A 27403-nucleotide genomic window follows, 5' to 3' on the forward strand; every position below is an offset into this window, starting at 1 on the left:
CGCGTTTCAGTCTCAGGGATTCCTGTGTGTGTAGGACTGAAGTGAGTGCTGAGCGTGGTGCTGTGGGCCGCGCCCCGTGTCCCTCGGGCATGTGGACCCCTGGCTCGTGTCCTGCTCGCTTTACCCCCACCCCCCTCCTCCTGGTGGGAGCCACGAGACCCCTGCCTGGTGGTCTCTGCTGGGACCGGCCCTGGCGTCACCCCCGCTCAGCAGACCTGCTGTGCTCACACATCCCGCAGCCGGGCATCCCGGGCACACAGAGCAGGCCCGGCCCACGGGGAGGGTCTGCCGAGGTCGTGGGATCCGGCAGTTTCTGGTCACGTTCACTGTATCTGCTTCCGCAGAGATGTGGCGGGCGTGCCTTGAAGTTTTCTTTTATCCTAGCACTTGGAGTTGCTGCCTGGAGTGGATGGTGGGACGGACCTTGGTGCTTTGGGCACCCTCCCCCTCCAAGGCACAGAGACCGGCATTGCATCTCATTTTGTTCTCATTTCAGTTTCAGTTTTTTGTTCAGAAATAACTTCAAATTTATAAAATGTCGCAAAAGTCGAAAAAACCCGCCCAAACGCTCTTTACCGAGTCCCCTCTTGCCAATAACCCGTTTACCCTCTTGGGGGTGGTTTCCACGCGCCCCTGCGTGCCTCCCAGGGTGGGGCCTTCCTGCCTCCAGTCAGGACCAGTCCCACTCAGCCTCCTTTGATTTGGGCATCCCCAGACCTCTGTGTCCCCTGCGACAGGCCTTCGCGGCTCACAGAGGTGTGCCTGGGTCTGCGGGGCCCGTGCGTCCCCACCTGAAGGCAGTGACGTCCCCTGCTCCTTGGTGACCGAGGTGTCACCAGTGCCTCTACCAGATGATTTCTGCTCTTGATTTTTCTGGCGTCGGATCCGGGGTCCGGGGGCCCCTGGAGGCGACGGCTCCTCTCCAGGTGGCCTGTCGCTCTTTTCTTCCTGGCCTTCCTCCCCGCGAGGGCTGGAAGGGAGCATCCACCTCAGCGGGGTCCTTCTCTCCCCACCGGCGTGGACCGGGAGGTGTGGGTGTCAGAGGGGTCTGCCCTGTGGGCCCAGGCACTGAGGTGGGCAGCTCGAGAGGGGTTTCTCAGGAAAGGAGGCTCTGCCCAGCTGGCTGTCACTGTCAACCTGCTTAGTAGTCGAGGGGAGGCCCCCGGGGCAGTCGGCCCCCTGGCCTTGGCTGTGTGGCTGTGGCCGTGGCCATGGGTGCTGGTGAGGTCTGGCTGGGAGGTGTGGATGCGGTCCTGGGGCTCCTGCCTATGGTCCATGCGGTCGGGCAGGGGGCACCCTGGAGCCAGTGTGGCCCAGAACCATTTCCCTCCAGAGGCAGACTCCGGGCTCTTCGGGTCTGGCGGGTGGACTTCACTCATGTGCCCCGACCTCCCAGCTGGCTGAGAAGGTGTTGAGAAGGGAGGGTGGACCCCGCTCCCTGCAGACGCCGGCGGGGTGGCCCAGGTGCTCCTCCAGTGTCTTTGCATGTCAGGTGGGGATGGCTTTTAATGCCATTTTTGCCTGTTTTTCGTGACTTTTATATAAAAACTTTAAAAACAAAAACTAGATAGTAACATTGTTTATCAAATGTAGCAAAAAACAAAAGAAACAAACGTTAAATGATCACTCGCTTTTGGGACCCCTCCTGTCCCATCAGCCCACCACTTGTCAGTCACAGTTGTAAATGGGGGTGGGTTCCTCTGACGCCTGTTTTTCTGGTTTTCCTGCCCTGGGGGGCTTGCAGTCTGGTGTGGGCTTGGGCGATGCCCTTGAATGCAGTGCCAGCACACCAGAGTAAGTCCCAGCTCTCCCGGTGGTGGGTCTCTCTCTTCCCGGGCTCAGCTTGTGGGTGGCAGGTTGTTTGGTTGTGCTCATCACGTGTTTTTCCTCAGCTTATCTTCTCATTCTTTTTTTTTTTGGCTGTGTTGGGTCTTCGTTGCTGCGCGCGGGCTTTCTCTAGTTGCGGCGAGCGGGGGCTACTCTTAAATTGCAGTGCGCTGGCTTCTCACTGCAGTGGCTTCTCTTGTTGCGGAGCACGGGCTCTAGGCGCGCGGGCTTCAGTAGTTGTGGCACGTAGGCTCAGTAGTTGTGGCTCACGGGCTCTAGAGCGCAGGCTCAGTAGTTGGCGCACATGGGCCTAGTTGCTTCGCGGCATGTGGGATCTTCCCGGACCAGGGCTCGAACCCGTGTCCCCTGCATTGACAGGCGGATTCTTAACCACTGTACCACCAGGGAAGTCCCATTTGTTTCTTTTTTAAAAAAATTTTTAAAAAATTAATTTATTTTTTTATTTATTTTATTTTTGGCTGCGTTGGGTCTTCGTTGCTGTGCGCGGGCTTTCTCTAGTTGTGGCGAGCGGGGGCTACTCTTCATTGCAATGGGCAGGCTTCTCACTGTGGTGGCCTCACTTGTTGTAGGGCACAGGCTCTAGGCGTATGGGCTTCAGTAATTGTGGCATGTGGGCTCAGTAGTTGTGGCTCACGGGCTCTAGAGCATAGGCTCAGTAGATGTGGCACATGCGCCTAGTTGCTCCGTGGCATGTGGTATCTTCCCGGACCGGGGCTCGAACCCGTGTCCCCTGCGTTGGCAGGCAAATTCCTAGCCACTGCGCCACCAGGGAAGCCCCCATTTGTTTCTTTACTAGTCTTTTCAGAGAGCACGGTTCTGGTCTTGTTGAGATTTTCTTGTGTGTTGTTTCCCGTTTCATGATTTTTTGCTCTTTGTCTTTTTTTCCCTCGCTTTACTGAGATTTAATTGACACATACCGTTGTAAGTGCGATGATTCGAATCACTTATACGTTGTGAGTGTTTGCAGGATGCAGTCGGTTCGCTCATCCTTCACCTGCCGTAGTCTCTGTTGCTGTGGTGGGGAGAAAATGGAAGCTGCCCTCAGCAGCTTTCCAGGGCGCTGCGCGGCCTTGGGGCTGCTGCCGCCACCTGTGTGCGGCCCTGGGACCTTCCTGTCTTGTCCTTTTCTGACTTCTTCAGTGGGGTGCTCAGCACATGGCGAGTCAGCCTTTTATCTGTGCTGCCCCATGTGACTGTTGGCAGTAACTGAGTGCGTGTTAGAACACACGTCTGCGTGTGGAGAGACCCCCGAGCTCTGTGCATTAAGATGCATGCACTTTGCTGCCCCTCCGTCAAGCCGCTTTCAAAAAGGTGAAAACAGCCCCCAAGAGAAGGGCGCCTCCGGGGTGCCCAAGGTGAACACAGCCCCGTCCGCAGATGAGGAGCCCTGGGGTCCCCGGTGCCCTCTGCTGGAGCCATCATGGGACAGCGGAGATGCTCTGGCCGCTGCTGGCAGGCGTTCCAGCCTTGCCTCTGGTAGCAACGTGTGACCAGGTGTCCCGTGCGGGTGGGCCTGTGGGCACACTGGGGCTTGGGCTCTGCGTCTGCCCGGTTGCTCTCGCTGACCCCTGGCCTGTGCTTGGTGTGCAGCTGCCCCCTTGGTGGGTCTCCCCCGGGCACCCTGGGCAGAGCTGCCCTGTGTGGCACGTGGCCTTCGGCACCGAGGCTCGAGGCGCATCTGCTGCTTTAAAGAGAAGGACCGTCGTGGGTCTGGACGTGGCAGAGCCAAGGGTGTCGGCACAGTTCTGTGCAACTCAGGATCGCGCTTTTCAAAAAATGTGTTCTTGAAATTCCTTAATTTCTGACCTGAAATGTTGATGTTTGGTGCACAGTGGGGAAGCCTCCTTGTCCTGTCGAGGTTTAGTTCTTGGCTGCCTCGCTCGTCTTCCTGAGGCATGTTTCAGCAGCAGGGGTGACGGCAGGGACCGGGAAGCTGTCCTGCCGGCCTCCAAGGGTTTTACGCCGTTTTCGCGTCCCCTCGTGCAACTGTTGTTACAAATCCTTCACGCTTTGCAGTCCTTGAAAGGGTGGAGTTTCGCAGGCGGCTTGGGGACGCTCACGGTCGTTTTGGTGAAGGGTAGCTAGCTGTCCCCCTCCGCTGCTCCTGCCTCCACTTGTGCCATTGCTTTCCCTCTTGAGGGGACCGGGGCACCACGGCCCCGAACCCCGTGAGAGTGGGTGACTCTTCAGGGTCGGCCACACCTGGTGGAGTTCGGTGCGTGTGGATGCGCGACTCAGAAAGCGGAAACACCCAGGGCTCCACCCGTTTTTCTTCTTAGACGTGTGCCCCAAGGGCCGCTGGAGTGACCACGGGTGGACGCAGCCTGCGGGTAGGCGGAGAACCAGGGAGGCGGTGGTGGCCGTGAGGGCACCGCCGCTGAGAGGTGCGGTGTGTTAACGGGAACGCTGTGGTTTCTCGTTCCCACGATGAGCGCCCGCACGCCTTGCTTTACGGCTAAACTCTGGGTTTTCCCGTGTCCTAGATTAAATAGGATCGCGAGCCAGGTGGCCATCCAGCGCAAGAAGCAGTTTGTCGAGCGCGCCCACAGCTACTGGCTCCTCAAAAGGCTGTCGAGGAACGGAGCCCCCCTGCTGCGCAGACTCCAGTCCAGCCTGCAGTCCCACAGAAACACGCAGCAGGTACGTGCCCGCGCCCCCGGCGTCCCTCAGCCTCCAGTGCCTCCGAGCGGCTCGGAGGATGCAGGCCCAGGTCTGTGGCCGGCCTCTCGGGCCGGGGGACGGCGTGCCGGCGTTAGCCTGGGGGGTGCAGGCAGTGCCTCCGTCTGCCTCTTTCCCGACCCTGCACGCGGGGATGCCTGCCGGGGGTGGAGCGGCGGGGGCCGGGGGGCGCCGTGCGGGAGCGACGTAACTCGGGGGCCGTGCCGAGGGCGACGAGGGCCAAGACAGGTGAGGGGGGTAGCAAAGAACAAAACCAGGCCAGCGCTTACGTCTTAGCGGTGGATCTGCGTTCATAGACCCGTCTGGTGGTTGTAGAGCGTTTCTCTGAAAGGATGGATTTAGAAAGGAAGGGCTCGACTCTGTGAGATGCCCCAAAACAAGCAAGAGTCGTCTGCCCGTGTGTGCTGAGGGGCGCAGCCTTCTAGACTCGGGCGCACAGCGGGGGCCCTCCTGACCAGTGCCTGTTGGATCGCTGTGGCTCCCGCCGCACCCTGAAGGCTCTGCCGTCTGTCCCTGTGCGTCATCAGTCAGGGGGGCCCGGGCGCTGCGTCCGGCATCTGGGTTCCTGGCGTGAAGGGAGCTCCCTCTGCTGAGTTCTGGTCGGGGCAGGACTGCCTGGCAGCTGTGAAGGTCCCCATCCCTGGGGTCCCCATGTCGAGGGAAGCAGCCGCTGTTTTCATCCCGGTGTCGCGGGAGTTGCTGCTTCCCGACTTTGCTGTCGCTTCTCCTTGGTCCCGGCGTGAGGCCCGGGCTGAGCGCTGCCCTCTCGCCAGTGGCGACGTCCTTGCTAGGGGACTCCTTCTCTCGATCTTCCCAGTTCTGTCGTGCTCACAGCGTAGGTCATTGAACGTTACTAACACACTTAGACGCTCAGTTTAATGTCGTCTTAAGGCTTTTTGAAATCCGGAGGAACCGTTAAGATCCTGGGCCTCTGTGGGGTGGGCCGTGCCCCCGACCCTCCTCCATCCCCGGGAAAGGAGGCACCGCAAGGCTACAGGGGGTGCTTCTCAGACCCACTGCCCCCGAGGTGTGCTGATGGGGCCGTCTCTCCCCTGGGGGTCCTGGTGCCCGCAGTGCCATCTGAGTCCCCTCCCCCGAGACGTGGCACAGGCCTCTGTGCAGACGCAGCGCTGCCGCCCTTGTTTGCTCGGGTGGACCCTGCACACCCAGCGGCTCCCTTAACCCTGGGCTGCGGCTACGGTGGACGTGCGCGTAGAGGGGCTGGGAGGTGCCGCGTCCCGAGCTCTGCTGGCCTGCCGGGTGCTCAGCTGTCCCGCACCCGCCTACCCGCTCCATCCAGCATCGGGACCACTGACTGCTTGTGTTGGTTGTGCTGCCGACCCTGGGGGCCGGGGATGCCCGTGCTCACCAGTGGGGGCCTGGCCCCTGGGGCTCACCCTCAGCCTTCCGCCGGCCCTGGGCCTTTGTTAGTGGCGCCCGCGCGCTCCTCCCTCCCCGCATCGGGCCCGGAGTTCGGGTCTCGGTCAGGGCTGTGTCGGAACACGTGCCTGTGGGCTGGGAGGGCCGGCTGTGGGCTGGGGGATGTTCAGGAGGCCGCAGGGCTGGAACCATGGGGACTGAGGTTGGCTGGCTTGCTTGGGTGCTGTCTCGGGAGCTCCAAGAAAGGGGGGCAGGGGCGGGGGCCCAGAGCCTGCAGGCCTCTGGGGTGGCGGGTAAGGCAGCAGGCGTTGCAAGATCGGGGCAGTGAGGCAGGACGGAGGCCTTCGTCCTCGCCCGGGTGACGGCAGAGAAATGGGAGACGTGGAGAATGCAGCCCCAGGAGTCTCGTCTCGGGGCCCTGGTGGGGTGCAGGGTGAACCGCGCTGGGAGTGGCGGCCCGGAGCCTGTGTGGTTGCTGGTGGGACCTGGGCTGGGTTTGGGGGCAGGAAGCTGGGGGGGTTGGGGGTGTGTGCACGTGAGGGGCCTGCCTGTACCTCAGGGGAGCGGGGGGGGGTCACTCCTGGGGGAGCACGTGCTCTCAGGAGGCCGGCATGAGGGTTCGAGACCAGTCGTGTTGTATTCCCATCCTGCCCCACACGAGGTAGATTTGTAACGATGGGAGGATTCACCCACAGGAAACGGGAAAGAGAAGCGTCAGCTCTCTTGGTGGAAGGAATTGGGAGATCTGGGTCCTTATGACTTACACTGAGCCCTGAGGTGTACCTTGGCTTGGCCAGGAGAGGGCTCTGACTGGGTCGTATAGAGCCCAGCTGTGTGGCCTGTGTGGGCAGGGACACGGGCGCGGGGCGGCCTGCCACCCGCCACGCTGGGGGCGCGAGCTCCCGCTTTGCGGGAAGGACAGGAGGCAGACGGGTGGAGGGCAGCGCCCAGCCTCTCCCCCCATTGCGTTCTAGCAAAGGCTGACTTGTGGGGACGCCCGAAACATTCATGTTCCACGTGGGATGTTCAAGGCTTGGTGTGATTTTTGGTGTTCTTTGAAACCTTAAAATTACTTGGTATTAGAGGTTAAGCTGACTCATTTAGCCCTGAGCCAGGCCCTGGAAGAGGGCAGGTGCAGCCCTTCCCTCCCGTGGCCGCCTTCTGGTTGGGGACAGACAGACAGATGGAATGAGCTGGCCTGGGGCAGACGAGGCGCGCCTCGGGTCGTTGCGTGCTGCCTCCTCGGTGGTCTGTTCAGAGCGGGTCCCCTTGGTGGTGACCCTCCCTGGAGCCTGTCCTCCGCCATCCTGCAGAGCCTGCTGGGGCAAGGGCCTGCGGCAAGTGCTGGGGTGGGGTGTGGCTCCTGTCCCTCCTGTCCTGCCTTTGAGCGAGCATATGCCCGCCCACTCGCCCCGATGCGCCCCCCTGGCGGGAGAGCGTCCCCTGTCCGCTCTCCGGTGGCTTTGGGACAACACGGTTGTCCTGCTCTGCTGGGGCAGGGCCACTCGCTGTCTGCCTTGCTGCCGCTGGCGTCAGCTTCAGGGGCCGGGGTGGCGGCTATCCCTCAGGGTCTTTAGGCCCTTGGTGATGTCTGGGGAGTCGGGTGGGTGTGCCAGGGCCTCACCCCGCAGAGCTGGCCTGCCCTGTGCCTCCAGCACAGGGTTTTGATCCGACCTAGGTGGTCCTGACCCTGGGGGGGGTGGTCCTGGCCGTCTCCCTTCCAGGCAGTGGGTGTCTTCCCCTCCTTTGTTGGGTGGACCTCGGCTCGATCGCAAGCCGTCCTCTAAGATCCTCTTTCCTGAGAGTTTTTTGGAACCAGAAATGGCTTCATTACCGCCCCAGTTTATGGAACGTCCCAGGGTTGGTTTTAGGTGAAGTAAGACCACTTGAGCAGAGTCAGAAACTCAGGCCCTTTTGTGCAGAAGAGGCGTGGGCCTCAGTCAGGTCCTGCCAGCAGGTTCCTGCGTGGTGGGGCCATTGTGTGCAGGGAGAGCAGCCCTTGGCGGCCCTTCAGTCCTGCAGCCGGGCGGTGAGCGGGCAGTGCGCACAGCAGGTGGGCACCAGGGGCTTGTTGGGGCTTTACCTGCCTTCCTCTCCCTCATTATCAGCTAAACATCCTTTTAGCTGATATTTTCAGAGTGTCTATTTCAAACGAACGGACAAGATGATTTTCAGATGCTCTTGGGGAATTTGGTTTTCTAAGCCCACCTTTCAATGTATTTATTTACTGGCTTTGTTTATACAGCTGATGTTACTGTTAACTCCTGGTTGATGCCTAAGAATTTCAGATAACCTAAAGACAAGCCCAGTGATTGGAATCTGGTGGAGCCTGGAGGACGCCTGGCGGAGAGGAGGCCCAGGGCCAGCCCACGTCCCTGCACCTGGCCTCCTGGGCCTTGCTCTGCTGCGTTTCCCGGTAGAGCGGGAAGAGAGATGCCTTGCAGCTCGTCATGGGTTCTTTGCCTCCAGACGCCAAGGTCCTAAGAGGGCAGTGTCAGCCCCTGTGTGGTGGCCTCAGGGTTGATCCTCACCATTTCCGCCCTCGGGGCAGAGCGCTCCCTGCTGACAGGTTCAGGCTTCGGACTGGGATAGGACTGCGATGAGTGTCGGGGGCCGGACCCCGCCTGCTGGCTGTGCCGTTTCCGCTCTGTCTGGATGGGGGTGGAAACCTGAGGGGCAGAAGGGGCCGGGGACAGAAGAGGGCCCGAGCGTTGTGCCGTGTGTTCCGGCAACAGTGCCGGCGCTGCTGCCTCAGCTGAGGCTGGAGGTGCGTGTGTCCACGACGGCAGCAGGGAAGGGGAGCCCCGTGCATAAAGTCGGACTCGGCTTCGGGACTGCTGTAATCGGGAGGGCCCCAGACACCCGCTGGGAGCCTTAGCGGGGCTGGTGTGGGAAGGTGAGGAGCCCGACTGCCCCTTCCTCCCGGAGCTGTGGTCAGGCAAGCGTTCAGCTGAGATGCCGGCACAGGGTGGGCTGAGCCTGGGCACGTGGGCTTCCTGGTGGTGTCGGGCACAGGCGGTAGAGGGTGGGCGCCTGGGGCTGGGGACGGGCAGCAGTCCTGACCCTCCGGGAGGAGCGCGCTGAGGTCCCGAGCGCCTGCGCAGAGCTGGGGCAGGAAGGGAGTGAGGACGTGCGCGTGGCGGGGCTGGGCGGCCTGCCTGGGCGAGGGTCTTGGGAGCGCCTAGCCGAGGCTGCCCGGAGGGCGCGCTGCCCGGGCGGCAGGTCTCTCCGCCGGTGTGCGCTGGTGCCCAGCCCTCGCTGCTCAGCCCCATCCCTCCCTGCCAGCGCTGGCCTGGAGGTGGGCCGGCAGGGTGCGCACGCGTGTCCGCAGGAAGGACGTGTGCGGGGCTGCGACGCCGGGGAGGCGGCGCCTGGGCCGTGGAGCCCTTCCTCGGCGGGTGTGCGCGGGGGACGAGGCCGACTCCGTTCCTCTCCTCAGAGAGAAAACGACGAGGAGATTCAAGCCGCCAAAGAGAAGCTGAAGTACTGGCAGCGGCTGCGGCACGACCTGGAGCGCGCGCGCCTGCTCATCGAGCTCCTGCGCAAGCGCGAGAAGCTCAAGCGGGAGCAGGTGAGGCCGCAGGGGCGGGGCGTCCGGGGGAGGGGCGGGGCGTGCAGCCGCTTGTCCCCTGGGCCCGCAGTCCTCGCCCCCGCGGCCTCCAAGCCGTCCTCCCTGGTGAGGGCTGCGGGCCGGGTGACCGCCGCCCTGGGTGCGGGTGGCTTTGCGGGGGTGGCACTGACCTGTCTTGAAGGAGGCTGGCTGGCCTGGGGCGGTGTGGTGTCCAGTGCGGTCCCGGGAAGCACGGGCAGGAAGGGGCGCCGTGTGTGCCCGGAGAGTGGGCCCCGTCGGCCACGGGGCGGTGTTGAGCGCTTGAGGCAGGAAGTGGCTTCTCAGCGGGAGGGTCCCCTCGGGCCCTGAGACCGCGTGCGCTGGCCCCCAGGTGAAGCTGGAGCAGGTGGCCCTGGAGCTGCGGCTGACCCCGCTCACCGTGCTGCTGCGCTCCGTGCTGGACCAGCTGCAGGAGAAGGACCCGGCCCGGATATTTGCTCAGCCAGTGAGCCTGAAGGAGGTGGGTGTCCTCGCCCTCGCGTTCCCCGTCCTTCCTCATGTCTGCGGTGACCAAAGGGATGAAGAGAGAGCCCTTCCCAGTGCGTGTCTGCCCGGCCGGGGGATGGGTTCCTGCGTTTGTGCTTTAGGGGCCTTGGCTGGGAGGGGCCTTGGAAGGACCCGGCCTTCAGTTTGGTGTGTCTCACTGCTGCCACTCGGCACTGTGTGAGCCTTGTGCGCGTGTGTGCGCGTGTTCACGTGTGTATGTGCACGTGTGGCTGCCTTACGTGGCAGGTGTGCTGGTTATGTAACGTGAACGAATCCTGTTTTGCCTGTAAACGGCTGTTTTCTTCCTTGGAGTCAGGTTCCGGATTATCTGGATCACATTAAACACCCTATGGACTTTGCCACGATGCGGAAACGGCTAGAAGCGCAAGGGTACCGGACTCTCGGGGAGCTGGAGGCGGACTTTGAGCTCATCGTGGGCAACTGCATGAAGTATAATGCCAAGGACACGGCGTTCTACCGCGCGGCCGTGCGGCTGCGCGACCAGGGCGGCGCGGTGCTCAGGCAGGCCAGGCGCCAGGCCGACAGCGTGGGCTTCGAGGAGGCCTCAGGGATGCACCTGCCCGAGCGGCCCCCCGCGGCCCCCCGGCGGCCTTTCTCCTGGGACGACGGTAAGCGCGGCTGTCCGGGAGCAGGCGGGAGGGTGCTCCCCGCAGACGCCGTGCGGGTAGGCCCAGGAGAAGGGGGCGGGAGCCACACACTGACTTGACGTTTCCTAGCAGCCTCGTGAACAAGCGGAAAACGGGCGAAGCTTATTTTAGTAACGTATTTTTAACCCACTGTGTCTCAGCGTGGTGATTTTAACGTGTAAACGACATAAGAATTACGGAGGATTGCCTCCACTGGCTTCTCATTTCCTCTTTGCTGTGTAGCATGTATTTTACAGTCAGTGCATCTCTGTTCAGGGCAGCCAGGTTTCGGGGTCCCACTTGAGAGAGACGCGTGGCCCGTGGCCCCGAGCAGGACGGCCTAGGTCGGCCTGATACAGACCAGGAAGCAGTGTAGCCGGGGCCTTGGGCCCATGTGGGCCCTTACGGACTTGGGAGGGCGTCTGTGGCCAGAGCAAGGCTGTCGCTGTGCTTGGGAGTTTAGCAGGGCACAGGCACGGGGCCCTCTCCCCGGCGGTGCACTCCTTGCGCCGTGGCCTTGGGGGGCCTGCCGTCCGCTGACTCGTCCGACCCTTGGAAGCTGCTGCCTTGCTGCGCGGCTCTGCCCTCCACAGGAGCCCTGGGTGGGCAGGGGCGCGGGGCCGCGGAGGGGAGGTCGGGCCTTGCAGGAAACAGCCGGGCGAGCCACCACGAGTGCTTGCGTATGCCTCTGCGCCCAGGTTTCACTGAGGATGGAATTAGGGATGCAAAGTCTAACCCGCTCCTCCCTCAGCATTGGGGTGGCACGAGGGCGGACCAGAGGCTGTGGTGAGGCTCCTCAAGCGACGTGCCTTCTGTTTCCGTGGCCCTTCTTATCTGCGGGGTTTTGGCGGGATGCTTTCTGCTGTGTTTCCCTATACCGTCGTCTTGTTCCCTTCGTGGACGAGGTGGTGCTTTAGTAAAAGGGTTGCCTGTGGGGGGAGGTGTGTTCCTTTGTCTGGAGGGCCGCGCGCTGCTGGTTTTGTCCCAGTTTTATCTGCAGGGGCTCTGTAGGCTCGTTTTGTTTCTTGCCCGCTTCTCACTGATTTAAGATAATCTGTGCTTTATGAACTTTGGTGTTTCGCTGAAATGGAAATTGCTGGCGGTTTTTGTAGTAAATGTGCCCCAAAGTCCAAATTATCTGTGACTTTTGCAGCCCACTTTTAGAACAGCCAGACAGCAGCCTGGGCCCGAGACTTGAGGTCAGACACCAGTCGCGATGCGCAGACGCCCCGCGCTGGCGCCCTCGGGGAGTCCACACCTCCCTCGGGCCCTTTCTCGGAGTCCTCGCTCGGCCTGGGCGGCTGGTCTCAGCAGGAGGGCTCGGCGTCGCTGGGCGCCGCCCCTGCTCTCGTGTATATGGCCCTGGCGGCGGCCCTCGTGGGCGCCACGCGCAGGTGGGGGCCCAGGGCTCCCCGGCGGGGCCGGCCGGGTGGTCCGAGGCTTCTGATGGCCGTGCCTCTGCTTCCAGTGGACAGGTTGCTGAGCCCGGCCAGCAGGGCCCACATGGTCCTGGAGGAGCAGCTGCGGGAGCTGCTGGACATGCTGGACCTCACGAGCTCCATGAAGCCCAGCGGGTCGCGGCGCAGGCGGGGCAGGCTGCTGAAGAAGGAGATCGCCGCCCTCCGGGGCCGGCAGCGCCGGCAGCACAGCCCGCCCCCGGCCGCCGGCTCCGCTGCTGCAGGCGTGGAAGAGGACGCTGCTCAGCTGGGGCAGGAGACCGGCCAGGAAGGTAAGCACGCTCGGGGCCGTGGGCCGGGCTGTCCGTGCCGCCTGCGCCGCGTCTGGGCACTAACGAGAGTCTGGGCTGTGGAATGAGACCGTTTTCTCAGCTCGGTTCCGGAAAACTACGTCAGGAGCGCCATCTGGGTCGTCCGCAGCCTTGCCAGGGCGGCCGGAGAGTGACGGGGGGCACGACTGTGTGTCGGGTCAGGAGAGTGGAGCAGAGCCTGCCTGGCACCGGGTGCCCGGTGACCTGCGCGGCTGCGCTCAGCCCTCACTGACTCGCTCCTGGGAGGACGGAGGGCCCTCCCGTGCTCCGTCGTGGGCCGAGTGTGTGGGGCACAGGGCTGGGCCGGACGCGCACCCAGAGGAGCCCCCTCCCCGGCAGGACGGGCCGTGGGCGCCAGTTCAGCCTGGGCTCTGGGAGGTGCCCTCCGGGGGCTGGAGCTCTAGGGCGGGCCGAGGGCCCCCCCTCGTGCTCTCCTTGCCTCACCTGAGGGTCAGCACGTTTCAGGCAGAGACATAGGCCGTGGAGTCAGACTCCCTGCCAGCACAGCAGTTGGCAGCTGTTTTACGGTCTTTCTGATTTTTCTCCCCATCGCGTCCAGATAAGAATGACAAAGACATTAATCAAACCAGACGCCAAGTTGTTCTACAGCTTATCTTTTCAAAAGAACTGTGGTGTACTGTGGACGGGTGCCAGCCTTGCGGACCTGCCATGTCCTGGTGGTGACCACGTGTGCCTCTGCATGGGCGCCCATGAGTGGGCTGGCGCTGGGCGTCCCTCTGGCGGAGCAGTGTCCTGGGTGTCCCCCTCCTTTTTTATCCAGTTGCCCGAGGCAGCAGTCGGGCAGGAAGGACCTGGAGCCCTGAGCTTTCTCTTTCCTTAGAGAGCCGACCCTGAGTCGCTCCTGCAGCCTTTTCCTCGCGATGGCCTCTCTGTGTGCACGGCTGCGCCGTCAGCTGCAGGCTCTGCAGCTTCTCCTGGGTTCTGGGAGTTACGTTCGGTCCGTAGAGTCTGGGGGAGCCTCCCTGCCAACCATCTGCACCGGCCCTGCCTCTTGGGGGTCTGGTTCTGAGGAGCTCTTGCCCAAGGGGACCTCCGACAGCCGGGCCTACCTGGGTTCCCGGGCTGTGCCCCCTTCTGTGCCTTCAGGGGTCCTCGGGGTGCAGGGTGGGCCTGGAGCATGGGTTCCGGCACGGGCGCCTGCTTGCCTGCCAGCCGGCCCCTTCCCGCTGCCCGAGCTGCCCCTCCGTTTCTCTTCTTGTGCAAAAGAGTGGGTTGGGGGAAGAACGTGTCGACAGGTTGGTCCGCCATCAGCTTCTGAGCGCTCCCGCTGGGCGGGAGTCCCCAGCGGCCCCTCTCGCTGTTCCATGGGGCCGGCCCGTATCGGAGGAAGCAGGTGGAGCCGCGGCAGACGTGAGCAGGGAGGCCTGGAGCCGTGCTGCTTAGGAGCGACACGTGGAAGGAGAGGTGTGGGTGGAGAGGAGAAAGAGCCGGGCTTGTCAGGGAGGGTGGGGGCGCCCCCGTGAAGCAGCGGCGTGGCCCCCAGACGCTGGGGCTGGTGGGGCCGTGCGGGCGCCACAGAGGGTGGTGGGGGCGGCGGAGGCAGCTGCTTGTGAGTGAGTGTAGAAACGTGTACTCGGTCTCACCGTCCCGGGGCAGAACTCAAGACTCTTGAAAGACTCAGGACCACAGCATCAACCCGTCCCGCTTGAAAGAGTAGTGATTTCTCAACGTCAGACGCGGTCTTAGTCGTGATTTAATGTTCACGGGTTTCCGTTGGAAACTTGAGCAGGAAGGAGACGCTGGCGTCAGGCACCAGGCAGGGGCGGTGGGCGTGGGGCTCCGCGCACCTTGGGGCAGGCGCCCGCGGACTCTGCCCGCGGTGTGTGCGGTGCTGGTCTGGGGCCGTCAGCCGGGGAGCCTCGTGCCTGGGTTGTCGGTTTCACACATGGTGAGGTTTCCGTCGAGCAGCGGGGGGCAGGGCAGTGAGGACGGCGTGGCCGAGGCCGTGGACCTGGGTTGCTGAGGGGCCTCTGCCTCTAGCTGTCGGGGTTTTGGTCCAGTGTTGGGTTCCAGCCCTGTCTCCGCTGTTTTAAGACTGCGCCCGTCTCTTTCCCGGGAGGCTCCAGAGGGGCTGCCAGGGGCAGCTGGAGGCTGGACGGTGCAGTCACGCTCGAGTGAGGACAGGGGCCCCTGATTCGGGAGGGTCGGTGGCACGGCGTCCAGACAGGTGCCTCGCTGGGTCCCCAGGCCGTTTGTGGCTTCGGTTTGGAAGCGTCTCTTGGGCGGGTTGGCGCCACGGGTGTGGACGGTGGAGAAGCTGCCCTGCAGACGCTCCGAAGCAGTGGGGCGGGTCGGGTGCCCCGAGTGGAGCCGCCGGGCGGTTCTGTGTGTGATGAGCTCCTGTGAACAGGATTTCAGGTGCTCTGCATTCGTTTATGCCACGAACGAAGAGCGTTTGTTCTAGGAGTTAATCGAGTGTTTTTCACGAGTGTTTAAGTGGCGTGTGATTGTTCGCAGCCAGTGACTGTACAGGGACTTGCGCTCTCGTGTCGGCTCCGTGTGCACCCGCCCCCCGCCCCCCCCCCCCCCGGGCCCTGCTTGGCACCTGCTCTGTGTGTGGCGAGCGCGGCGGGGTCATTGGTCACCGTGCTGTCTGTCCTCGTCTGACGGACGAGGACACGGAGGCTTGGGGCCAGTGGCCTGCGACGGGCCCGCAGCTGGTGGTAGGGGTGGTTTGCACCGGGTCACCTGAGCAGCTTCTGTCCTTGACGCCCACTCTGCATCCGCGTGGCCCCCAGAGGCCTGGGACATGCCTCTGTGAGCCGCGCCGGCAGACTGCAGGGCCCTGTGCTGTAGCGTAGCCTTCAGGGAGGGGCAGGGTCGGGTGGCCCCTCTGATGAGCTCCCCCATCCCCCGCGGCTGGCCCCGGCTGGGTGTGGGCGCAGTCCGCCGTGGACCACGTGGTCTGGGGCCTCGTGTGCGGGTGGCCAGGGCCGTGGCTGCCTGGGGCGGGGGCTGTAGGGCAGCGGCTGCCCCAGCAGGAGCGGCCAAGCCTGGGGGTGGGGCCTGAGGTCGCCTAGCCCGCGTGCTGAGTGGGGGGGGCCTGGCGGGGGGCGGCACTGCCACCCCCGCGTCCCCCTGCCTGCTGAGGCTGCGGCAGATCCTGACACCTTGGTGTCAGGTCAGCACAAGAGCTCCTGTGGGTCTGGGGGTGGGTGGGGGAAAGGGAGGGAGGAGGGAGGAGGGCCCCACCCCTGGGAAGATGCCCTTGGCGTTCCTAGTGAGTGACAGGAAGCCTCCCAGCGGTCACTCTGCACGTCCCTAGTTTCCACCTGCTCAGTGTTCCCCACGTGGTCGCGAACAGCGGGCGGGGGAGGTTCCTCACCAGCCGCGCGCCGGCAGTGGGGCTCAGGCTCTAGTGTTTGCACACATGTGCGAGATGAGTCAGTGTCTCCTTCTGAAACTGACGTTTCTAACAGCTTTTGGTCCAGGAGAGGCTCTCCGCTCCTTTCTGAGTCGCTGTCACGTGCCTTAACAGGCTTTGAGTGGCGTTTGAAAGCGAAGGCCCCTCTGGGGCAGAGCCTGACCACAGCTGCCTGGGCAGAGCGCTCCTGCAGTTCCGTGCCACCCTCCTGGGCTCCGAGCCTGGCTGGCTCTCCTCACCATAAGTTGGGAGAATTCTCGAAACATTTGCTCAGAGATGTAAACGAACCTTAGAAGTTGTGTAGCTTTTCATTTTTAGAATGACTTTGGATTTAAAATATTAACCTTAGGTGTTCTAGACGGTTCTGGGGAGATGTGCAGGTTTCATAAAATAGAAACTGTACTTTGTGATGATATGTACTACTTAGTGTCCTTCTGGTTTTATGTCATACATCCTGAAGCCAGTATCAGCCATGCCTGGAGAGAAACCTCGGTGGCTTTTATCCCAGAGGGTGTGCCCGCCCCGGCCAGCCCCGTCCTCCCTGGAGAGGCTTCTCCAGCCTCTTGGGGCCCGGGGCTGACAGGCCGGCTCTCAGGCGTCTTGTTTCCATGTTAGTAACTTTTAAAGCCTTTTCCTTAAGAGGTTAAAACAGTCTTTGTCCAAAGGTTGTGTTTTTATATTTAAAGTCAGACTTAGAAGAAAGAACTTAGGTTGTAATGTTTCTGGAGGTGGCACAGAAGTTAGTGTATCTGAGAACAGAGTGGGAAGTTTTCCTGCTCTCCTGGATCGTTCGCAGCCACTCACCACTCCCAGGTTTTGACATTGACTTAGAATGCCCTGGTCAGAAATCAGGTCTACGTGCTGTTTCCTCCTGTCTGCTAACCTTGTGGACCAGGTCAGGACTGTGGGAATGCCCGCTTAGAGCCCCTTAGTTACGTGAAATATTTTTCTTCCTCAAGGTAAGTGGATGTTGATTGCAGAAACTGTCATGAACTCGAATGATGACTTGATGCCGGCGCACGCGCGGTGATCTTCAGGGTTGTCTTCAGAGGGTAACTCTGGACACCTGGCGCCAGGCGCCGCGGCCTCGGTGTTAGGGAAGCGCACACAGGGCAACCCGCGGCTGCTTGCAGACAGTTATGTGTGATGCTGTGTTTCCTTAATTGAATTAGTATTTTGGTGGACTTCACATTTATAGTAAGTTTTATAATAGATTTTATAATTATCAGTTTTCAAAAATCACTTTATTTATAATTTTTTCAGGAGATAAATCTCCCCCTAAACTTGAACCATCAGATGCATTACCTCTTCCTTCAAACTCGGAGACTAATTCAGAACCACCAACCCTCAAACCAGTAGAACTCAACCCAGAGCAGAGTAAACTATTCAAAAGAGTCACATTTGGTAATGAATCACATAGCACTTGCACTCAGAGCGCACTGGTAATCGGACACCCTCCAGAGCCCACCCTCGCCAGTAGTGGCGATGCGCCGGCGGCGGCCTCCGCGGTGGCGGAGCCATCAAGCGATGTAAACAGACGCACTTCTGTTCTCTTCTGCAAATCGAAAAGTGTAAGCCCCCCAAAGTCTGCCAAGAACACTGAAACCCAGCCAACTTCTCCTCAGCTAGGGACCAAAACCTTTTTGTCTGTAGTCCTTCCGAGGTTGGAGACTCTTCTGCAGCCAAGAAAAAGGTCGCGAAGCGCCTGCGGCGACTCCGAGGTGGAAGAGGGGCCCCCGGGGAAGCGCCTGGACACAGGTGAGTGCCGCGCAGCCGCATTCTGCCCCGGGGCGGGGCGGGTGGGGGGCGGCAGGCGTGTGCCAGCAGCTTCGGTGTTTTGCACTTTGTTGTCCGTGTAAGAAGACAGATGGTGTTTTTCTTTGAGAAGCCCTGAATCATACGTCTGAGGTGGCGCCACCTCGGGGGGCCTGGGGGCTGGGGGCCCTCCCTGCTCGTCCCTCCCCTTGGAGAGTCTGGACCCAGGCCGGCTTCCGAGCGTGGCTGGTGCTTGGCTGTGCTGTGCGTGTGGGCGGGTCCAGGTGCGGTGGGTGACAGCGGGCGTCCTGCAGGCCTCCCTTCTGAGGCCCGCAGGGTCTGGGCTAAATGCGGTGCGTCACCCACTTGCTTAAGGCGTACTTTGACGTTTTCTCGCCGTCTTGTGTGGCTTGGTTGGCACACACACGATGGGTTATCTCCTGCTGAGATAACTCTCGAAAGTGTTTCTCATTTACTACTAAGCTTTTATGGCTTAAGTTCGTCTAATTAACTCACCCAGACATCCACGTGCTGGTGCTCCGTCAGGAATTTCCCTCCAGCTTTGCAGGAGGCACCTTCTGGCTCTTTCAGAGCCTGTTTCCAGCCTTCGCGCCGGGAGGCGAGGGGTTTCTGTGCTGGTCGCCTAGCCGGTTGCCATCTGCGCCCCTCCACGGCGGCGGGCCCGTGGGTCTGTCTCCTGGGGGCGGTCTGAGCTCCCTTTGGTCCTGGACGCGGACCAGAGCCGGCTCGTGTCTGCTGCTGCTCTGTCTGCCACATCCAGACAGAGAAGTGCGTCTCCTCCTTCGGCGCTTGACTCAGTTTGAGCCACGGGTTCGTGGGACCGGCTGGGTGCCTCGGTCCCGGGCGTCCACCCTGGAGGGGTGGGCGGCTGCAGCCCGGCGTGCGGGGAGGTGTGTCGCCCGGCTGGCTGTTCTTCCACAGTGAACTTTTGCACGTGTGATTAGGGTTGTTGAAACGTTACATTTTGTGCTTTTAGTTCGATGGATCAGTATCAAGTTGGTGTTTTTTGATAACTTGTTAAAACTTTACTTCTGATGCTGCTCGAGTGCGTCCAGGATACAGATACAGGTACCGATGGAGCCTGTGTCAGCGCTCGGGGCCCCTTAACCACACTGGGGCCTTTTCCGGCCGAATTTAGCGAAAGAGCCTCGGCTTGGTTTTCAAGTGCACTGGAGGGTCCCGGCATCTGCACCGGGAGGCGAGTCAGGGTGTCGTGTTCTGGTGCAGCGTGCGCAGGGCACTGCGGTCAAGGGCCTCCGGCGAAGCTGGTGTCCGGGGCGGGCGGGCTGCCAGGCTCCGACGTGGCCCTCGCCGCCCGGCTGTTCTTCTGGAACCGTTGCCCCCCGTGGGCCTTCAACCGTCGGGCTTTCGGGGGCCTCTTGGACTCCCTCACCAAAGGTCCCTTGTAGAAAATCACGTCCCCTCCTTCCGGTTTCCGCGTCTGAGCCGAGGATTTTTCAGGTGTTCAGTGGTGATGGTTGAGGCCAGGAGTTTCCCGCAGGCTTTGCATGAGGACCGGGGCGCGTCCGAGGTGTCGACCCCTATGGCCTGGCTCAGACGGAGCCCTTTGCTTCCCATTCCAGAATGGCGGTGCCTTCAGTGGTGTGCGGTGAGTCCTCAGGGTCTGCTCGGCCCTCGGCTGGCCCGTCGCCCGGGCGTCTCGTGGGCTCCGCAGCCGGTTCCCTTGCCCTGAGCGGCAGTCTTTGCAGTCTCGGGACTTGGGGTATTCCGAACCTTCTGTTTTCCAAGGGTCCGTCTGCGTGCTCTGCCTCGTAGGGAGCCCGCGGGTGTCCACAGTGTGCTGCAAGGCCTCCAGGTTAGGGTGAACCCCGCCTTGTTCCTTCCGGGCACTCAGGCCTCTCCTCGGAAGTGCCCGCGGGCGGCGTCAGCACGCTGGCTGCTCCTCCTGGAGCCGTGCCGCCAGGGCCTGCGTGGTCTCCCGGCTTCCTTCTGTGACCGCTGGCTCGTGGGCCCCAGGCCAGGACACCGTGCTGCCCGTCTCCTCGCTTGAGATGCCTGCGCGTGGCTCCCGTTGTGCGCGTGGTGGGCTGTGTGCGCTTGCGTCTGTCGCTGTGTCTGCAGGCTGCTTAGGCAGGAGGCTGCTGTGCGGGGCCTGCAGCCCGACTAAACGGCTTTTTCGCTGTTTTCCAGGTTCTCATTTTAACTACTAACATGCTGGGTAGTTCACTCTTTGAATCCTAATTATTTTCTCTTACTCACCTTGGACTGGAGTTCTGCTACGCGGTCACTTTGGAACGCAGAAGGATCCCTGCACCCTTGCATTTCACCCAGTTATTGTGGATGACATTGGAAGCATCCGTTCAGCCGCCCTCCAAACAAAAACACAAACACCAGCCCTTGGAGGAGCCGTGCCCCACCCCATGCGCCCCTCTGTAAGTCAGCCAGACGCCCGCAGGTGCCGGGGCCGGCGCCCGTCCTCCAGCTGGCTGGGACCTGGCTGGGACGTCGCTCGGCCTCCCCATGGATAGGGTGACGATGCAGAAGGAAGCCTTGGGCCGAGGTGCCTGGAGAGCCTGCTGCGTCCACAGATGACTCGCGTGGACAGAGCTTCTGACCCGCCCTCGGCCGGCACAGGACCGGTCTGTGATGACCAGGGGCTCTGGGTTGGGTGCTGGGCTCGGGAAGGACTGTGCAGGTCACACACGGTGCCGGACCACGTGGCGTCAGCCCCGTCTCCCCTCGCTGTCTGCTGTTAGCACCTCCTGGCTCCCGCCGGGCCCGCCCGCCCTCGCTTGTCTCTCCTCTGGCTCCTTTTCCCGCTCGTCCCGGGGCTCTCGGGGAGGCACAGTGCTGTCTCTAGTCTCCACGAGCGGACGTCTTGGCTGCGGGCCTGGGGGCGTCCCGTGCTGGGCGTCCTGGCGAGCCTTGCACGCTGCTGCGTCTTCTTGGAGCTGGTCTGGGCAAAAGCAGGGTGTTGGGATCTTACTTGATGTGCTTCTGTGTTTTTATTGAAAGGTGGAAAAACGCATAAAAAATGCAGTTCTGTTGCCAACAGTAAAAATAAAAACTTGGAGCCAAAATAACAGGCATGCCCCCTGCTCCGACAGGCCGGCTGCAGTCCCTGTGCCCACTGGCCCTGGCACTGTGTCGTGTGAGGGGAGCCCTTGCGTCCACACCGCGTGGCTGGCAGGGGGTGCAGCCGCTCCTGTCGCTGTGCCTCTTGCTGGGCTGCCGTCCAGGAGGTCTTCACGGCCCGGCGAGGGCGTGGCGGGGTGGACCTCGGGTGCCTGGCACCCCTGTGGGAGCACCTGGAGGCTTCTTGCCACCCGGCAGGTGTGAGCGTTCAGGATGGAGGTCGCTGCAGCCACTAACGACCCGCGTTTCGGGAGGCCCGGGGGTGCCTGGACGGCCTTGAGCTGCAGCTGGGCCGGGGCTCCCTGCTCGGCGTGTCCTCCTTTGGGGCAGAGAAGGGAGTTTAGACTCCGGGGTGCCTCCTCTATCGCTCGAGGCATCAGCCCTGATTCCCAGGGGCTCTGGGGGGTGCAGATCATGTCTGGGGGGCGTTGGCCTGTCCCTGAAGGCACTTTTCACCGGGCACTAACCTGGCTCTCGGAGGCACTGCGGGGGCCCCTGTGTCTGCCTGTGGCTCTGGGCCCACCTCTTTGCAGACCTGTGACCCTGCCCTACTGAGTGGCATTTCAGGTCCCTGCAGGTCTCTGGGTGGCGTGGGGTGGCTTGCGGAGGCTGGCCCTGCTCTGGCCACGCGGCCTCGTGCCCTTGGGCTTGTCAGCTGCTCAGTGGGTGACACGGGGAGAACCATACGTGACTAGCTGGTCACTCTGGGGGCGTGTGTCCTCTTGTTTCCCAGTTGAGGACTCCCCACTTCTGGGTCTTCTCCCCTCGTGTCACTTGTCACCATGCGTGCCATGTGCGTGATGTCTGTGCCGTCTCCCGGGGACGACATGAGTGCAGGCTTGCTCGGTGCCCTGGAGCCGGGGCCGCTCTCCCCTCTCCTTTTTCCGCAGTCAGGAGGCCTGTCCTTCCCCTGACCTTCACCACGCGCATCCTGTGACGGGCGCCCTGCCCTTCCTCTTGCCCTTCCTGGCTGCCGCCTCCTGCCTTGGGATGGGGGGTCGTGGATGGCAGGCCCCATGCACCGCTCGCCCCAGCTCTTCCCAGGCGCTGGGTACCTGTCACAGGCGGTGAGACTCCCTGTCACCTTCTAGGGCCCCTCTTCCTGCTCTGCCAGGAGAGGCGGATGGGCAGCCCGCTTTGCCGGTGGGAGGTTGGGTGCAGGGGGAGGCCGTCCACGCTGGCTGTGCTTGGAGCAGCTTGGTGGCTGCGTGTCCTTGACCCCTGGGCTGTCGCCACACGGTGCGTCTGGACTTGGCCCAGTGTCGGGTGCTGTCCTGGGCCCTCCCCGGGGGCTACAGGTGGGGTCTTGTAGCAGCGCTGGTGCTGGGGTTGCGCCTGTGTGAGCGTGGCCCCTCCTGGTGGACCTGGGCCCCACGGGCTGGGACCGCAAGAAGCGGCCGTGGTTCAGCCCCGCAGCCTTGGCCCAGCCGCTCCGTTTCATGGGCCTGCCTTCCTGAGGTGGTTTGGTCCAAGTTCCGAAAATGAGTGTAGCACCCGCCACTGCCTGCAGGTACTACTTGTAAATATGAATTAGGTTTAAAACGGAAAACGCTAAGCTTTTCCTGTAGCCAGTGGTGTCAAGTCTGACGGAGGTGGAGCAGGACGTCTGACTGGCTCGCTTGAGGAGAGCCGGGGGCTTCGTTCTCTCCGGGAGCAGCAGAGCGCGCTGTTCCTGCATTTGTGCTTGCCAGTGGCCGTCTGTCTAGGTTTGCTCACCCCCCTTTGTTTACAGGAGAGTAACTCCGAAGCGGATGAGGCCCCCGTAATCTGGCTATAACTACCTTCAAAAAGTGTTTTGAAAAAATGGATTTAAAAATTTTTGAAGCACGAGGAGTGGGATTCTTCTCTGGGGAAAAAACACACCTTCCCTGCAGCAGCCGCACCCAGAGGGGCCGGGCTGGGCCTGGCGGCGCTGGACACAGGCGGCAGCTCGCGGCCCCTTCTGACCTGGGGGGGTCCTTCCTGCCTCCTGCTGGCGTCAGACTTTTCGGGGGCAGGATGTGTGGTTTGGCTTGGAGATTTGCCTCGATTAAGGCACTTCTCAGGTGCTAAGGTGACGCCGTTGGCTTGTTGGGCTGCCTGGGGGTTCGGACCCCTGTGCGTCCTGGCGCCCTGGTGGCGCGTCCTCACCCGTGTGCCTTGGTGCTGATGGTCTCGGTGGCGTCTGGACACAGGGCGCCCACGTGAACGAGACGCTTGTCTTGGATTTCAGGAGGTCGTGAGCGTCTTTTGGGGTTCCTGCTAGTGCTTTGTTTTGAAAGAGGGTTTTCCTTAGACACGGACGTGCTGATCCCCCAGAAGCCCGTGGCTCCCCTCCCCCCGGGGCCCCCCGCCCAGACTTGGGGCCTGTGTCGGTGGGCGTTGACCGTCCAGTAAGGAGTCGCGGGAGGCCCTCCTTGCCTTTGTGGGGCCTGCCTTTAAGAGCACCTTCTGGAGACCAGTGTGCCCTGACTTCGCCGTGGCTTGTCATCTCCGTTCGGTGCCCCCTGTGCCCGTCCCGTGTTCTGAGCGTGCTGGGTGCTGGGGTGGGCAGGGCGCGATTGTCTGGCGTTGTCCCCGGTTTAGAGAGGGCGGTGGTGCGGGCACCTGCCGCGCGGAGCTGAGCTCAGGGCCGCGTGCGCCTGTGTTGCAGGGCTCACCAATGGCTTTGGGGCCGCGAGGGGCGAGCAGGAGCTGGGCGGCGCCCCGGGGAGAACAGCCGCGCCCCGCCGCCGCTGCGCCTCCGAGTCCAGCGTCTCCTCCAGCAGCAGCCCGCTCTGCGAGTCCAGGTGGGCCCCGCCCCGCCCCGCCCTGCCCTCCCCCCCCCCCCCCCCCGAATTTCACCGGAAGTGGGAAGGCAAACCCCATAGAAGCACGAGTTACGCATGTACTTGGTGTTTTCCTCCCGAGTCTTGCCTTTACCAAGATGGCGGCTGGGAATTCCCTGGTGGTCCAATGGTTAGGACTGTCACTGCCGAGCCCGGGATTGATCCGTGGTCGGGGAGCTAATCCCACACGGTGGGGCCCCCCCAAAAAAAGGTGGCCAGCACGGCCCTGCCGTCTCCCTTCCCTCCTGACCCCGCCCCGCCTCCCCTCGTGCAGGGCCCGCGGCCGGGCTCTGATGGGCCCCTCCTTCCCTCCTGAAGCTTTAGCGCGCCCCCGTGCGGCCGGGGCAAGCCCGCCCTGGTCCGCAGGCACACGCTGGAGGACCGCAGCGCGCTGATCTCCTGCATCGAGAACGGGAACTACGCCAAGGCAGCCCGGATCGCGGCCGGTGCGTCCACGCCCGCCGCCGCCTTCTGCGCGGAGCGGGAGATGCTGGGGACCCGGGGGCCGGAGGCCTTGGAGCTGGGGGAGGGATGGGGTGCAGGGCGACTCGGTGTCGCGGCTTGAGGGTGGGTGCGGAGGCCCTAAGCACCAGTGCGGGCGCTGGGCCGGCCTTCTGCCTCCCCCGGGCTCTCGCGCCCTCAGGCCAGGCCGGGCGCGCACCCCCCAGGCCCGTCTTGCCGCCCTGGGGCGGCCTCAGCTGTGCGGCCGTTGGGTCCCGGGGGCCCTGCCCTTCTGACTCCCTTCTCTCCCTCCCTCTTGTTCTCAGAAGTTGGTCAGAACAGCATGTGGATTTCAACTGACGCAGCGGCCTCCGTCCTTGAGCCCTTGAAGGTCGTGTGGGCCAAGTGCAGCGGCTACCCCTCGTACCCGGCCCTGGTGAGCCGCGAGCCAGTGGGGCGGGGCCGCCGAGCCGCGTGGCCGTGTCCCTGGGCCCTGGGGACAGGCGTCCTGTGACCACCTGCCGGGAGACTCACACGAGGGGTGTCGGGGGGTGGGCGGAGGTCCTTGAGACCCCCCCCCCCCTCGTCGGGCCCTGGCCTGCTCCAGGGCACGGGGTGCGAGGGCTCCGCCGCAACCCCGTGTCCTCCCTCGGCAGATCATCGACCCCAAGATGCCGCGTGTGCCTGGCCACCACAACGGGGTCACCATCCCAGCGCCGCCGCTGGACGTGCTGAAGGTCGGCGAGCACATGCAGACCAAGGCGGATGAAAAGCTCTTCCTCGTTCTGTTCTTCGACAACAAGAGGAGCTGGTGAGTGCCCGCCAGGCCCTGGCTGGGTCCGTGTGGTCCCGACAGGCCTTCCACGGGCTCCCGGACCCCTGTGCTCTGCCAACGGATGGCTCTGCCAACGGGTGCCACGGTCCAGACCCTGACCTGAGTGCTCACGGGAACCGCCCCCCCGCCCTTCTGGCGCCAGGCTCCTCTGCCCTCTGCACTGTGGCCCTTTCTGTGCCCGAGGCTTCCCAGTGGGGAGCCGGCCGCAGTGTCCCGTGTGGCTGCGTTGGGTTTGTGTGTCTTGCTGCCCCCTGCCTCCTGACCCGGGCGGCCCCCCTGCCGTGTTCCCTGTGGCTCAGTGGGTCTTCCGGACCCGTGGCCCTGCCCTCCACTCCTTGCTGTGTGAGTGCACGTGTCATGCGTGTGTATGTGTGTGTGTGTGTGTGTGTGTGTGTGCGCGCCCGTTGGCGCATGTTCGTGCCCCTTGGTGGCCACTCAGGCGTGGCGTGGACGGCCGAGGGCTGCAGCGGCCCCCCGGGAAGTGACACCGAGGAGAGGAGGTGACCACTGATTCCGTGCTCGGGCGCTTTCCGAGATGCCACTTGGCCTGAAGTGCCCAACAGCGTGGAGGCTGGGTGTGTGCACGGTGGCCGAGGGGCAGGTTGACACTTGCGCAGCCTCACAGTGCATTCTCTTCCTTTAAAGGCAGTGGCTCCCGAAGTCCAAGATGGTTCCCCTCGGCATTGACGAGACGATAGACAAGTTGAAGATGATGGAGGGGAGGAACTCCAGCATCCGGAAGGCGGTGAGGATCGCCTTCGACCGCGCCATGAACCACCTGAGCCGCGTGCACGGGGAGCCGGCCAGCGACCTCAGCGACATAGACTGACGCTCAGGCCGTGGCTTTGTCCATAGTGTCGATATGCTGTACATACTGTATATTGTTCACCACTTAACTTATTCTGATTTTTAGGTGTAGTTTAATTCTTTCTCCCAGGGAGGGGGAGGTTTTATTTCCCAGTTTTCTATGAAATCATCCCCGTTTGGGCGCTCTGTGAATGGCGTGGGCGCGTCCCCCGAGTGCAGCTCTGTGCCCCTCACGGGTCACTCTAGAGGGCGCTGCCGGCGTCACTTTCTTTGATCTGTAGCTGATTTTTTTTTTTTTTAAAGACTTTTGAATGTTTAATAATTTTGTAAATCATACTCTTTACACAGAGTACCACTTATTTAATAGATGGGATGTAAATTTACAATGACAAATGTGTATTTTAAGAAAGAAAATGACATTATTTTGAATGGTACTTTGTGGAAAGAGGTGGAGAATAAATCTATGCCGCGTGCATCACTTGCAAATCACCAAAAACACTCCGCCGCCCCCGTGAGGGCTGGGGCAGGCGCCTCCTCTGGGCCTTGCCAGCCTCGCCAGCCTCGACCACTCGCCAGCCTCCGCCTGTCCGCTGCAGCCTCCCACGGGTGTGCCTCCCAGCGGATTATTTATTGTAGAAAGTGTATTCATTTGCTTTATAATGAAAGATAAATTTGCAGAAGTATATTGGTATGCATTTTTATACAGGCACATAAAAATTCAACTTGCTTCGGGAGCAGGATGTGTTGGTTGTTGTACAAATGACTCTGGCTGTGTTCTTTGATTTTGTAACTTGTAATCTTTTGTTTACAATGAGGGGCTTTCTGTAACTTGTTTTAGTTTAGAACACTTTGGTAGCAATAGCAACTTTGGATACATTTTTGTATGGTACACGCGATGTACATAGAATTGGTACTTTATTTTTTATTTCTAGGAGGTAAAGCATTATGTTAGGGGAAAGGTAGGGTGGGTTTCCAAAATGGCATTTTTTATATTAAAAAATAAAGTCAAGATTTGGACGGTGTGTCCCTTTCATTCCTACATCATTAGAATGCCGGGTGGGCGTGCAGCCTGGCGGCCGGGCCGGGGCTGGGGCGAGGGTCCCTGCAGCCGGGGCACGCGACACACCTTCATCTCAAAAAGTGTCACGGGATGTCATTATTTATTATTTTACCTAATCATATTTTTATTTTAAAATGGTAGTTTAAAATTTTTAAATGTTTGTTTCTTTTAAGTCTGCATCGTTTGTAACATCTCCAATAGAAACTTGAAAATAAAACATCTTCCTTTGATAGTTTTGTCGCATGTCTGACGGACGCTTTCTCTCTGCTGTGGTTCTGGGGTCCTCCGGGAAGGCCTGTTGGGGCCACGTCACCACGGGCGAGGCCCCCAGCTGTGGTCGGAGAAGGGACGGGAGGGACGGAGGGGCGGAGGGACGGGGTCTTCATGCCGGAGCTCCTGCCCCAGAGCCTGGAGCTGCACCCGGGGCCTCCTCTACCCGCACTGTCCCAAGTCACGGTCACGCCGAAGGTTGCGAGGGGCTGCCGCGGCCTGAGCTCTGCTGGCGGCGTCCGCTGGCGCCGAGTCCTGCTGCTGTGGTTTCCACGGAGCCCTGCCACCCTGGCCGCCAGGACGTGTCCGGGCTCGTGGTGGGGCCCCCTGCGTGCTCAGCTCAGCCCGCCCCGTTGGAGCTGGCCCTTACCGCCGCTCGGGCCCACTGGGCGGGCGTCCAGCCTGTCCCCGTTCGCCCGGGGCTTTGTGGTGTCAGCACCGAAGTCAGCGTCCCGGGAGCTCCTCACCCGTACCTGGGGCCCCTGCCAGGCCGGGGCAGCCCCAAGGA

At 62.0% G+C, this 27403-nt stretch overlaps 1 protein-coding gene across 2 annotated transcripts in view; it reads left to right on the plus strand.

Moving 5' to 3' along the window:
* BRD1 (bromodomain containing 1) overlaps window positions 1–25955 on the plus strand; it is a 31274-nt gene extending 5319 nt beyond the window's left edge. Inside the window, exons 2-12 of one of the 2 annotated variants that reach the window (XM_007453898.1) lie at window positions 4332–4488; window positions 9347–9478; window positions 9849–9977; window positions 10320–10632; window positions 12119–12379; window positions 17067–17561; window positions 23308–23443; window positions 23801–23928; window positions 24250–24359; window positions 24580–24734; window positions 25404–25955. In XM_007453898.1, coding sequence (XP_007453960.1) covers window positions 4332–4488; window positions 9347–9478; window positions 9849–9977; window positions 10320–10632; window positions 12119–12379; window positions 17067–17561; window positions 23308–23443; window positions 23801–23928; window positions 24250–24359; window positions 24580–24734; window positions 25404–25587 — 2200 coding nt within the window. In that variant the 3' untranslated portion in view covers window positions 25588–25955. The remainder of the gene's footprint in view (window positions 1–4331; window positions 4489–9346; window positions 9479–9848; window positions 9978–10319; window positions 10633–12118; window positions 12380–17066; window positions 17562–23307; window positions 23444–23800; window positions 23929–24249; window positions 24360–24579; window positions 24735–25403) is intronic. The other variant, XM_007453897.1, reaches the window with a different exon arrangement.
* Window positions 25956–27403: the final 1448 nt, after the last annotated feature.

The sequence above is a fragment of the Lipotes vexillifer genome, unplaced genomic scaffold (genome assembly GCF_000442215.2).
Source record: "Lipotes vexillifer unplaced genomic scaffold, Lipotes_vexillifer_v1.1 scaffold382, whole genome shotgun sequence".
Classification (NCBI taxonomy): domain Eukaryota; kingdom Metazoa; phylum Chordata; class Mammalia; order Artiodactyla; family Lipotidae; genus Lipotes; species Lipotes vexillifer.